The 13,717-nt window shown below is 34.0% G+C and overlaps 2 protein-coding genes across 4 annotated transcripts in view; one reads left to right on the top strand and one right to left on the bottom strand.

The window, feature by feature from the left end:
- LOC140052740 (uncharacterized) overlaps nt 1-13,250 on the bottom strand; it is a 34,655-nt gene extending 21,405 nt beyond the window's left edge. For all 3 annotated transcript variants that reach the window (XM_072098441.1, XM_072098440.1, XM_072098439.1), the window contains exons 1-8: nt 13,069-13,250; nt 9,108-9,290; nt 8,543-8,664; nt 7,483-7,562; nt 6,073-6,210; nt 4,906-5,081; nt 4,046-4,176; nt 2,860-3,241 (exon numbers count right to left, since the gene is read on the bottom strand). In XM_072098441.1, the coding sequence (XP_071954542.1) occupies nt 2,860-3,241; nt 4,046-4,176; nt 4,906-5,081; nt 6,073-6,210; nt 7,483-7,562; nt 8,543-8,664; nt 9,108-9,229 (1,151 nt within the window). In that variant the 5' untranslated portion in view covers nt 9,230-9,290; nt 13,069-13,250. The remainder of the gene's footprint in view (nt 1-2,859; nt 3,242-4,045; nt 4,177-4,905; nt 5,082-6,072; nt 6,211-7,482; nt 7,563-8,542; nt 8,665-9,107; nt 9,291-13,068) is intronic.
- A 284-nt stretch (nt 13,251-13,534) lies between these two features.
- Nucleotides 13,535-13,717, top strand: part of LOC140050881 (uncharacterized) — a 29,146-nt gene continuing 28,963 nt past the window's right edge. The window contains exon 1 of the mRNA XM_072095860.1: nt 13,535-13,546. The gene's annotated coding sequence lies outside the window, so the exon portion shown is untranslated. The remainder of the gene's footprint in view (nt 13,547-13,717) is intronic.

Genomic DNA, 13,717 nt, shown 5'->3' with positions numbered 1-13,717 from the left:
TGGAGTACTACATTATTTTGTTGTTGACCTAGACCGTGTGTCTCTATGACAGATGTGAGAAACTTGTTTATGGCTTTGGAAGTAAGCTGAAATAATAGCATAATATTGGTAGACATCTATGGAACGCTAAAACTAACTAAAGTACCACTACCTCGGATTGAGCGGTACAAAAGATTACAAATTCCAATTTCTAAACAGCTTAGATAAAAACAGAAATACATACATTAAAATATGAGCACTGAAAGTTGATGTACTGTTGCCATTCTTTGACCTGAAGCATGTAAATAGTGTTAAATATGTCATACAGAGTATAGTATACTGTACAGTGTACAGCAAAAGTGATATTACAGGATCTACATATGTCTATACTTACTTAGATCTTTTGACATGACATCATTAAAATGAAACCTGAAGATGACAATGTCTGAAGGTATTTGTCTGGGCAAGGACATATTCATATATTCATGCGCGCTCTTTTTAATGTATAGAACTATGACAAAAGAGGCCACATAGCATAAAATCTGACATGCACATTTTTTTATATGAATTCCCATCTACAAATTATTTCTGTGACAGATTCAAATATACAGTAGGTGAAATTATGAAACCCACATTATTCATATTTACAAGATGTCATCAAAATGAAAAAGGAGCAAGAGCATATTCAAATTTGAGAGAAAATCTGGCATGAATAAACCTCATTTTATTAATTTCATTAGTTTGATTTTTTTCCAGACACGCAAAAAAATAAATTGCCTAAAAACTTTTTATAAAGACCGATTTGCTTAAAAATAGATAGAGTGAATTAAAATTGAAAAATTATGTTTTACTTTCACCAAATGGCTAAACAAAATTAAAGGTTCATGCATAATAATTAGGATTAAAGGTCAGCAGTAAATTGTAGTTTAATGTAATCCAGAGGGCGGCAGACTGATTTTGTGGTGCAGTAAAAAAAATAGGTTATCAATGAAATGTTATTTAATCTTTAGAGAAGTTGAAATCGGAGAATGAAATTGCAAAACTATAAATAGACTTTTTGTTGATATGAGCAAAAAAGATATTTTGCAGCTGATTTTGTGGCCGTAAATGACTCATAAATTCAACTGTCCAATTACAATTAACATTGTTTATTTGCAAAACTGATTTTCACATCTCATCATATACGGGGCAGCCCTCAGCGCGTTGCTTTACAACATGAGTTCTCAACAATCATTGTGCAACAGTCACAATGAAACACGGCTACCCTATTGTTTAGATAAGAGTTCACAGAAACTTGAACACCAAAACAGTTTAAGACGCATCTAGCCGGCCTAGCCAAAAATGAAATTTCAGTCATGTTGAGTCGCGATTTTGATTGCCTAAGGTCGTCCAACTTTCCCCTGAGTAAGAGGGGGAGTCACTTTTTTTGTAGATACGGAGTATAGGCTTCAAAGAAGGTCAAAGCTAACCTATTTCGTGTAGACCGACCGTGTACCGCCAAATGATGAAAATTGTTTAAAAAACATTCTTTTGAAGAGAAAACACAATGTAAAATTAGGTAGGTCTACTACAGAGGTACCAAGTTCTTAGTTCCCCGAAATTTGCGTGATTTTTTCCAGATTTTTAAAGCAGATCCCCACTTACCCGAAAATCGGTTATTTCCCCCCCAAAAATCTGGACAATTTAGGTCTAGCCTAGAGATTTTTCATCTAAAATAACTGAAATTAAACAACATTTTCCCAAAACAAACATGTTATTTCACAATTAACGCTCCTGGCGGTGTTTATAATGACGCCCAGTATTTAAACAAAAGCATTTAAAAGGGCTTTGTTTCACAAATTACAGTCATCCATCAACTGCCAAGCCAATCACACGTGACATTGTATTGTTGTTGTAATTTCACATGCAAAAATATGTGTCAATAGAGAGTCAGGCGGTGTCCACCCACGAGGTGAAAAAGACCCATTCCCTACAATTTGTAACGTTTTGTAGAAGTACTGCATAATTACTTTAAAAACATTAAACCAGGTCATTCCTTGTGTTAGGTTTTATGGTAAATTATGATAAAAAAAGGGAAATAATGCACTACCTAAGTAGCTCGCGGTGAATATCCTCTCGTGGGTGGTCTTTAGGTAGGCCCAACTGGTAAACATTGGTAACGTACGGACATCGTATGCTAGCTATAGGCCTAGCCTGACATTGTATAGTTGCTGCATTAATTGTGTTTCTGGTTTTGCCAGACTCCGTTGATACAAATTGGGGAAACCTGGTATTTCGCTGAACATTTTTTTTGTCCTCATGATTGATAGAAAAGTAAAAACAAAAATATCTGTGCGCAATGCATGTTGGGATTTATAGCAGGCCGCTAAAATTATTAAAATTGTTTAAAGTGAATAGTTATCTCAATAGGACCATATAGTATTTATTTCTACATTAAATGTAGTTTGTGACCTTAAATTAGATATGAAAAACGGACACCCTTGCAATAGACTACCATTTTCATAACCCTTGTGTTGGAAAATTTAATTTTTTCATCTCTCTATGCAACAAGCACAAGATGTGAAATAGAAACAGGGGAACAGACGATTGGTACAACATAGGTTGCATGCTAAAAATTCATGTGCAGTTGGCCGTAAAAACTGAATATCAGTGTCTTAACACGTCACTGTGAGACAGGGTTTTCAGACGCATCTGGGAAGGATAGAAAGCACATGGTCTGAAATAATTTGTTCTATTACGCAGTTATCTTGTAGAAAAACTTGCCGTATTATCTTTCTGCACTTTATTCTGCACTTTTTATTTAGACTCCTTGATAAAATTTTGGCAAATAACCTTTTAACTTAATTGATGTCAATTACAAAAATAGTGATTTTAACTTACCTCGAACGAGAACGGGATTTGCGTTTTGGTGATTTTGAACGCCGTGGAGATTTTTCAGTTTTACGTTTAGGAGTTTTAGATCTTTCTCTTACTGGTGTTCTAGATCTTCTACGTGGTGTTCTGGATCGGCGTCTTGGAGTACGAGATCTTCGTCTTGGTGGAGTTCTAGACCTTCTCCGTGGTGATCTTCTTTTAGGACTTACAGTTCGTTTTCGAGATCTAGATCTTCTGCGCGAACGTGATCTACGACGACGAGGTGTTCTGGATCGATGTCTACTTCTGCCTCCACGCGGTGTTCGACTACGTCTGCGTGATCGAGATCGTTTTCTGCTACGACTACGAGATCGACTTCTCTTTTCTTTTTCACTTGATGTAGTGAACACTAAAGAATAAATTATTAGATAAATTCTACAGACTTTATTATTTATTACTTTATACTGGGTGACCATGATGAGTGGCTGTGTGACAGTTGCTGTGCGTGTACTAGTACACCCGGGCAACCCCCTACTCGTCTCGAAAAATGTACTATTGTAGGGACTTTAAACAGCACATGAGCCAGATGTGTACACTGGACTTATCTGAGAAGACTTAATGCAGCAACAAAATATAAAATCATCGGAAAAACATCTGAGAATTTAGTAATTCATTTTTCCAGCGAAATGGCTTAGTATGGCAGACGTCTGTCGCAAAAGACAATGTCAAATAGATATTTATGACGGAGGCCTTTTCCTAAACATCTTAATGTTTGTTTGTTTTATTCCAATTAAAGCGATTTACACACCATTGTTCATTGAGATGATGTACCATTTAGGTTTTTGACGCACCACTGCGTCATTATGTGTAAAAGATGCAACCATGATGCACCTCTACCAGTGGTAGTATAGTGCGTCATAAAATTGACAAGTACATTAGGCAAGTGGGGGATATTTTGTTTATTTTGTATGAATTTGCAAGCCACTGGATGTCAGGAAACAATAATACACAGTTAATCATATATCAGCGCAGTCAGTACCATGTTCACGTTGTAAAATATGAATCATCCATTTGAATATGCGATTGTCAATTTTAGTGATAAATAAATATGTCGCCTGTTACAGTATATACTTGTTTAGAGTATATATCGCACATCGACTTTATTACATATTTATACCAAGTGAACTATTTTACCTTTTACCACATGACTCACCTGGATCAATAGCCGCTTGAATCAAGGCTTGTGCATCTCTCACTCTCTTCATGGCCTCTTCCATTTCTCTCTGGGTAGTTTCATTTGATTTTGTTGGTGGTTTAACAATTGCATTATTTGAATGGTTGATCCTGAAAAATGTTTGTTAGTGTTAATATTGAGGTCATTAAAGTAGGAAAATCATTTAAACTGTGCTTTAGTGTTTCTCTTGATTGTTTCCGTGATGACATGGTTATGGAATATAGCAAAACCATAGCCGAATTAAAACTTAAAGATTGTTTTTAGAATTGATTTTGACCATTTTTCCTACCAATTGTTATGCCAATGTCCACGCAAATTATGATTAACTCTTTTAATTCTTTAATTCATTGAATCTGGTTTACTCAACGATGACTGGAAAACAAGCTTAATAAAGATGTATTGTCATCCAAAAACATGAAAAATTAAAATTAATAAAATCAGACTTTGAATAGGCCATTTTGTCATTTTAACAAAGTTAAAAAACCAGAAAAGATGTTAAAATAAACGGTTAAATTCAACCAAAAACCCATTGGCATCCAGTCAATTTGACTATTTCTGGCTTTAAATTAGTTTTATCAGGTAAATAATTTTTTTTCTATCAAATATTTGGCCAAAGTGAATAACTATTATGTGACATTAAAATAGCATATTCAACCAAAAAAATTTAAAAACTTATTTTTTTTAGGGGACAATCTCTTTTTTTTTCTATCCAATTTTTGGTCAAAGTGAATATTACTATTATGTGACATTAAAATAGCATATTCAACAACAATTTAAAAACTTTTTTTTTAGAGGACAATCTTTAACGGATACCTCAAAACAAGATAATAAAATCATACTTAAGGGGTCGTCCTCCATGCATTACTCCATTATAGGTTAACGCTTTAGCTACAGTCATTTGATCACTGAACTCGACAAATGCAAACCGAGTTGGCTGAGTTTCATCCCCTGCCATACGAACATATTTCACTTCACCAATTTTTTGAAAGAAGGTTAGAAGTTGTTCAGCAGTAACCTAAAAATAAGATTAATAATTAACATTTATATGTTGTGTCTTCATTAATTGTTATGAGGAAAATTTGGTATACAAAAAATGATGTACAAAAGTGAAGACAGGGTCAGAAACACTTTTTCAATAGGTAGGACTAATTCCAATGACACATTATGCATAATTAAAATTAAATTTAAATTTGTATTTATTTGAAGAATACAATACAATCAGGTGCGTTATAATTCAAAATATAGCACAAGATGATATGCAGACAATATACGCAAAGACAAAGTTTTGAAAACCTTGAAAAAAAGCCCATCATAAAATTTGGCCCACTGGGCTTCTTTTCAAGATTTCACGGTTTACAGTTCACTGTAGTGTAAAGTAAAAAAAATAAAAAATTGTGTTTGCCATGTTTTGGATAAATCTAAAAAATGGGTAGGTCGGTAGGAAAATTTTTTTTCATAACCATATTTTATCGTTAGCAAAAATATTGTTTCGCCAAAAGTTTTAAACAAGTTTATTAAAAAAACGTAGGCCTAGCTTTTTGCGGCATTATAGCTGCTAGGCCTATCTACACCATTTTTAAAGCCAAACACGATCAAGATTGAAATAAAACTATTTCAGTGACTGTTATAGGCCCTATGTTATATTACGCGAGTTTACATATTATTTATGATTAAAACTACTTAGTTTTGTCATGATATGTAATTACACTCTTGCATTAAAGACAACATTAAAATCTAGGCCGTAATCAGCCATTGGTTGCATGCTTCACTCTTTTACAACATCGGAGGTGAAATACTGCGATTTTACATTTTCAACTATTTTGCGACCTTTCATTTTTGCGATTTGAGTTTCTTGCGTAATTTGTTGAATAACATCAGTAAAATTAAGCCTAGGCCTGATCGAATGTAAACAATATCGGTTGGAATTTAGCGATTTCCGCACACCCTTACTTTTTCGATCGTTGTTCAATCGCGAAAATAAAGGGAGCATGAAAATTGGTACTTACAGAAGAATCTAAATTGCCAACATAGATTGTACGTCTAATTTCTTCGATTTTCGAAGGATCAACATTTGACAGTTGTGGGGGCTGTGGTAAGCCCAGAGCAGCAAGAGTTGCATCAAATGCGGAATTGGATCCTGCACCCTACAAAAACAAATACTTATAAATAAATACATTTTCAACAATTAAGCTACATTTTAACTAGAATGTAGTGTAAATCCACTATAACTTAATTTAAACCATTTATTTTCTTACTTTGTAATAATATGGTGAATTGGTATATCCTATAAAATACATTACAGCAGAACCTTTATCTTACAAATCCTGATTTTATGTTCACTTGATTTTACGATAATATGACAATTTAATACATGTTGTTTTCTGTGGATTTTTCATTTATTAAAAGTGTTAAGCTTTATTTAGTGATAGTCCATCATTTAACAGTGCTTATAAAATTGAACAAGGTGCAATTTAACAGCAGCAGAGCCATGGATCTGATACGCCACTCACACATGATGCAGAGAATAACATTGTAAAAAAGTAGCAACTGTGTTTATTGATAGAAATTGTTTGAAGATAGATGAAAATGTGATATAATAGATTTAAATACACTGAATTTTATTTAAAATATTTTTATCATCGCATAGCCTGCCGTGTTATGTTATGGCCATCTCTGCACCACATTCTACTTCTCTACAGGCTACATAGAAGCTGCTGTACGTAAAATAGGCAAATACTGCACCTTATATAGCTATATATTTACGCGTTGGTGTCAATTTAATTTAAGGTTAACTTGAATTTGACGAATCCCATGTTTTACGTATATCTTTTGGTCCTGTACCGTACATAAAATGCAGGTTGTACTGTATAGTGTTTTTGTCTCCTGAGCTGTTCTTAAGTGACAGAGATAATAATTATGATCAGTTCATTTATTCTTTATATCAAACCAACAGTGTAAAACACCAATAACAGGTTGAAAATAAAAGCTAAACTATAAAATATGAGCCAATATAAAGATATACAAATGAAAAAGAAAATTTAAATAATTTCATTAATAATACATTTAAATTGAGAACAATTACAGTTAAAAATATCTAAAGAATTATTTTTTAAAATACAAGAATTGTACAATGACGAGAGTCTACAGAAAATACCATTTTTACAAACATTGACACGAGAAAATTTAACATGAAGAAAGGGTTTACTACGAAGATTACGAACAGGAACATTAAAATAAAACAACGAAACAAGATCACAATCAAACTTAGAAGTAAGACATTTATACAGGAAGTGCAAGTCCTGTCTTGCTCTCCTAGATGTCGGGAAACAATAGGAGGCAGGTTGGCTGCTGGGCCGACAAAGCGCAAGAACTTGTTATGGGTCCGATCAATTCATAAATTAAATTCAATAGTATACCTGTCCTGCACCATTCTGGCCTCCTGCTACACCTCCATTCTGTAAGATTTGCAAAGCCTTTTCTTCATCTGGAAAAGTGTCTGAAAAAACATTCATAATAGAAACAAAATTCTCATTCACTTTACATAGTGAGACATGGAGTCTTACTTCATTGCTCTCAAAATCATTTGATGGGAGCATACACCCGCATGCTGAGGATAGTCCAAAACATCTCACACGCCACCAACAAGACACTATATGGCAACCTTCCCCGTCTTACGACCATCATTCAAAGATGTCGCATGGGTCTGTCCGGTCATGTTATGAGAAGCTCTGAGCCAGCCTCAAGAGTTCTCCTTTGGGAACCAGAAGATAAAAGGAAAGTGGGAAGACCTCAACTGACTTGGCTCGACATTCTGTTGAAAGATACCAAACTAGACCTGAGTGAACTGAGGAAGAGCATGCTTGATAGAGATGTGTGGAGACAAATTATCATGGCACCCACTAAGAATTAAGTCGTCGTGGGATGACATTAAGTAAGTAAGTTACATAGTGAGCTACATTTTTAATTGCACATATGCACAATAATTATTAATTATTTTCAATAAAAGTCTTGTATTGTGTAAACTGGTTGGCGTAGGTATATTTGATGGTAAACAAACGTAATGTCTTTCTGTCATCATCGGTATCATAAGGACTTCATGCAACCGGAAGGAGACAGGTGTGTGTAACAACTACTATTGTTAAAAGCTGCAACAATAACTTTAATGTAATTAATTTGTAACAACTACTCATTCATAATGGCCACATTACATACTCTTGTAAAGAGTTAACTATAAACTGCAGTCCTTCGTTTTTAAGGAGCATTAGGTAAATACGGTATGATAACCTACGTCATTCTTATCTGATGTTTGCGGTTGAAAATTTGATTTCCAGACCAAAATTGAAACACCGACTGGTGGACCAAAATAAAAAAGGCAATAATTACAGACTTGGGGTTAGTTTATCTAAATTACTGTCAGCTTCCATTTCCTGTCCTGTTGCGTTAAGTCCATAATAATTATTCTTTGTGATTACTTACTGTCCTTTGCGGGAACTACTATGAGAGCTCTGTCAACAAACACCGTATTTGTAAGATGCTGAGCAACTGCAACAGAACTTTCATCAGCATATTTTGCAAAGCAAATTTGTGCTTGCAAATCACTATATTGATAAGAAAATGAAAGCATCAAAATTATTATCCATAATAGTGGGTAAAATTGCAAGGATTGGCTAGTGGTCATGCTAATATTTGCCTGGTAGGGTTTTATGATAAAATGAAAGTACATGTTATTAAAATGCTTTATAGTAGTTGTAAATTTAACTTATATATATTTTTCTTTCCAGAAACAATTTAAATTAAAATATTATTCAACTTCTCATTTGTCACAACGCGTCAACAACAACAAAGCATGACTTAGTATCACAGAGGGCAGGCCTCAGTTTCTGAAAAAACATAATCAGTATTTTGACAGTTTTTTATATTAAAAAATGTATAAAATGTTAAATTAATTATCAAAACAACATTAAATAACATTTGATCTCACTAGGACTTCCTTTTATTTTATTCTTTTTATTAATTTTTCTATTAAACAACATAAACTTACTCTGGGCTTGGAACCAACAAAATATCTTCAACTTTTCCTAGAAATTCAAACAACGTCTTCATCTGATCAACCGAGGCTGATGGCGACACATTTGTGACTTGAATTATGCGAATACCAGTCATTGTTTATTTATTGTGTAATACTTGTGAATGTTCAACTTCTTCTAGCCACAACACAACTGACCTTTTTAGAAAAGTATTATTATTAATATTAGTTTAGGCCTACGTAGGCTAGTCCTCTGTCTGTACCACGATGAGTTCTACACTAGGTGAGTATGGGATATGACCGGTTGGGCCGCCGACAAGTTGAGCCGCCGGTGATTTCTATGAAACGCCCAGTGCATGCGTCTTTTACGACATTTCGCGTAGTGATTAGGGTGGTGTCCTAGTACATAAGTTCATGGTCTTGGTTTATTGTGTCATGAAAATAAATAATATATAATTACATATTACAACTAGAAAGACACTCCGAGAGTGCATACCTCCGCGTGTAGGCCTACCACGTAAAGTCACGTTGTCTCTCAGGACTAATTAATAGAGTATTAACATTCTTCGAATGAGGTTAAATAAATATTATTTTTTATTTACTAATCTTTTAATATCATATTTTATTGAATTTTACAATGTTAATACACAAAATATTTTACTAAAAAACGTGATTTTATGTAATTATTTTACCGAAAAAAGGAGTAGGCCTAGTTCATACAACTGCCGACTGAGGGGCAACATTTTTGGCTAAAACGATCACTTTCGGTGATGTTTTAGGCCTTATATTTTGGAATCTACAAGCCAGATTTTCATAATTATTTCTTTAATTATAATATTTAATAATATATATACTAAAAACCATGATATATAAACTTTTGAATGTACATCGTTATCCCTAATATAAATAGAACGAGCACCAGCGAAAGTTAGCATTTGGCGTTCCATAGAAAATAACGTTTTTCTGGCGGCTGCTCAACTTGGCCTAATCCGTGAGTATTATACGATCTATGGTATAGTACTGCTAGCAGTAGCACACTTGGGAGTATGGTTGAAGCGGCTGCCAGTTTAATATCGTCATTTGTATGGAACGCCATGTGCGCTTTAATCTTTGATTGTCAATGTCATGGCCTATGTACAGCTGTATGTATGGTAAAACCAATAAATATAAGCCAAATCATGTACTATCGAATCTTTATATTTCAATAATAATTAAGTTTGCCTGCCGATAAATCAATGTATATTTTATTTGTATTTTAATATTAACTAACTAAATATATTTACATATACTATCGAATCATTAATAATTTACGTTTGCATCATAATCTACATACTTACTATTGAACCTTTATGTCTCATTTACGTACTATTTATTTGTTTATTTATATCTCCTTTTTTTTTAAATACATAAAAAATAACGTTGAACTGACCCGACGTTTCTTGAGCACTCTCCTATCGAATCTTTATACAGTATTGCATTAATAATTTACGTACAACGGGTATTGCCAAATATTTATATCTCATTTACATACTATCGAATCTTCATACAGTATTGCATTAATAATTTACGTATGGTATTGCCGAATCTTTATATCTCATTTACATACTATCGAATCCTTATACAGTATTGCATTAATAATTTACGTACGGTATTGCTGAATCCTTATATCTCATAGAATCTTTTTACAGTATTGCAATAATAATTTACGTACTACGGTATTGCCGAATCTTTATATCTCATTTACATACAATAGAATCTTCATACAGTATTGCATTAATAATTTACGTACGGTATTGCCGAATCTTTATATCTCATTTACATACTATCAAATCTTTATACAGTATTGCAATAATAATTTACGTACGGTATTGCCGAATATTTATATCTCATTTACATACCATCGAATCTTTATACAGTATTGCATTAATAATTTACGTACGGTATTGCCGAATCTTTATACATTATTGCAATAATAATTTACGTACGGTATAGCCGAATTTTTATATCTCGTTTAGTTTACACTGTACTATCGAATCTTGTTTTTATTGATTAGTAATAGGGTGTGTTATACATTTAAGTGTTATTCCATTGTAATACATTGTTTGTGTTTTCAATAAAGCAACGTAAAGACAAAAACGCGACCTTCTACAGCACTATTCCTGGCCGGCCGCCAGTCGAGTTATAAGCAGAAATTCGCGTAATTAATTACCGTACCGTACAGACACTTGCATCTTATTTTATTATTTAAAACTCATTTAAATTGATCAATATTTATATATCTGAAGGTATACTATAAAACAATTTAGGATATTAAATAAATAAATTGATGTCATCATGTTATTGTAATTAAATTATGTTTGCGAACATGTACTACTTACAGTAGTTACTTTACTATATTAATATACAATAACAAATATATATATTTGTTATACTTTATTGAAAAAATGTATATATTATTATAATTGGCTTATTATATATTATATTTTAAATATATAATACAAACACCACAATGTATTTTATTGACTTTATTAAACATATAGGCCTATATCATTTAGAACAGTTAAAGTAAGTAATCATCGATTCGCCATTTCGTTTAAAAGAACGTATCACATTCAATCTGTAAAAAACGAGAATAAATTACATAATATTAATAATGTAGGTTGTTATTTACGTCCGAGGAAAAGAAAACCTGTCGATCGAAACAATTATGACAATCCAAAATTACAAAACAACGACAATCAAAGCGCACACGGCGTTCCATACAAATTACCGTTATTGAACTAGCGGCCGCTTTGGTTGGCGGCCGCTTCGACCGTAATCCCACACTAGAGTACTAGTAGGTATCTTACCTAGGCCTAACTAAAGTGTAGCGAGCTCAGGTGGCACTGGTAGGCTAGAAAATAGAGGGCTAAGCCGGCGGCGGGAATTTTATTTCGCCGTGGTTAGGATTCCGGCACCGGAACCCAACTGCCCAGCGTTAGGGAATCCGACACGCTATTGCGCATGCCCAGAGCGAGGTAATCGGCGACTCTATACTATACCAATTCTTTGACTATACAGCGATGGATCATTTCATAGCTGCGCCACACGGCGAACTAGCCTAGATGCCTACTAATGCGGGATCCACTAATCTAGGCTAGGGCTACCAGTTAGGCGTGACCAGTGGGCCTATTTATTTTGTAATTAAAAAGTGGTTGTTCATTCATATATAAACTTCATATCATTATGAATTATATAATTACATGACTAGTTTTATGATTTTTCATAACGCATTTAATATACTGTACATAACATGCAATCACAAGTTGATTTGTTGACGGCAGCCACCGCGTGGATGTGAAAAAACTGTTCGGAAATTCGGGGTCGCAACGTTAAAAACAGCATTACGATTCTTAGATAGATACCGATTCTTATTAATATCATTATAATTATTTTGACGCGTGGCGTAGTCGTATTTTAATTATTAATTCATGTATGGCATAGGCCAAGTTTCATCCATCTCTCGCTCGCGCAACGACTCGACTATCTAGGCTACAGTAAATCCCTATAACACTCCGACTCTCGTTGGTGTGGTGTGTGGCACTATTAGTGCAAGCTATAATTCACTTCCCAGAGTTCTGGGCATGCGCAATATCGTGTCGGATTCCCTAACGGTGGGCAGTTGAGTTCCGGTGCCGGAATCCTAACCACGGCGATTTTATTTTATGAAATATGAACTACTAGCCTAGGCCTACTCTCTCTCGGAGTTGAGTAGCCTTTTACTAGCCTACGGCTACGCCTCTCCCCTCTATTTCTATCTAGCCTAGGCCTACTACTACTAGTTTTATTAGGCTAGGCCTAGCCTATCTTCAGAATGATGACTGGACATCGCTGATTTCAGCACTAGGCCTAGGCCTAGCTAGGCCTAGGCCTAGCTAGTTAGTCTAGAGTAGACCCCTATAGTACTACTAGGCTAGGCTACTACTGCCTTACTTACTGTTCTAATTCGAACCGAGGAACTACGTGATTGATAAACCGATCCCCCTCTCAATGATGACAATATAAACAATCGTGAAATTTGATCATAATATAGGCTAGGCCTAGGCTAGCGACGCGCTGCATATGATATAAACAACATGCAATCTGTACGTCCCGTGTATACGTTTGTGATTCGTTTTTTGTGCATGGAAAAGGGTCGAGAGTCTAAATCATATTACGCACGCGCATTGTATGTTTTGTAGTAAACTCTTTAGATTCATAATAATGTTAATAAAAATAATATAATAATTATTTGTTTTAAAATTATATAAAAATAAATATTAAAAATATTTTTTTTTTACATTAGTTACAAAGCAAAGTGAATTATATTATTATTGATGTGTTGTAGGCCTAGATAACAAATGCTTTGTGGAGAGAGGTGAACTGATGAGGGCGGTTTGATTCTTGTAAAGCAGCAGCAAGCAGGCTAGGAAAGGGTAAGTTTTAAGGATTTGCCTAGTATTTAATGACTTAAAATTAAATTATCAAGGTTAGTAATACATGGTATATCGTATCATATTAGGCAGATAGTTGTGAGCAAATTATTTGAGGTGGCATAACATTTATTTATATATTTTTTAATAAGGTTTAAAGTCATTTTCTAGGAT

The sequence above is a fragment of the Antedon mediterranea genome, chromosome 6, assembly GCF_964355755.1.
Source record: "Antedon mediterranea chromosome 6, ecAntMedi1.1, whole genome shotgun sequence".
NCBI lineage: Eukaryota > Metazoa > Echinodermata > Crinoidea > Comatulida > Antedonidae > Antedon > Antedon mediterranea.
The sequence above is the reverse complement of the archived record's forward strand: the minus strand, read 5'-3'. Positions and strand labels throughout refer to the sequence as shown.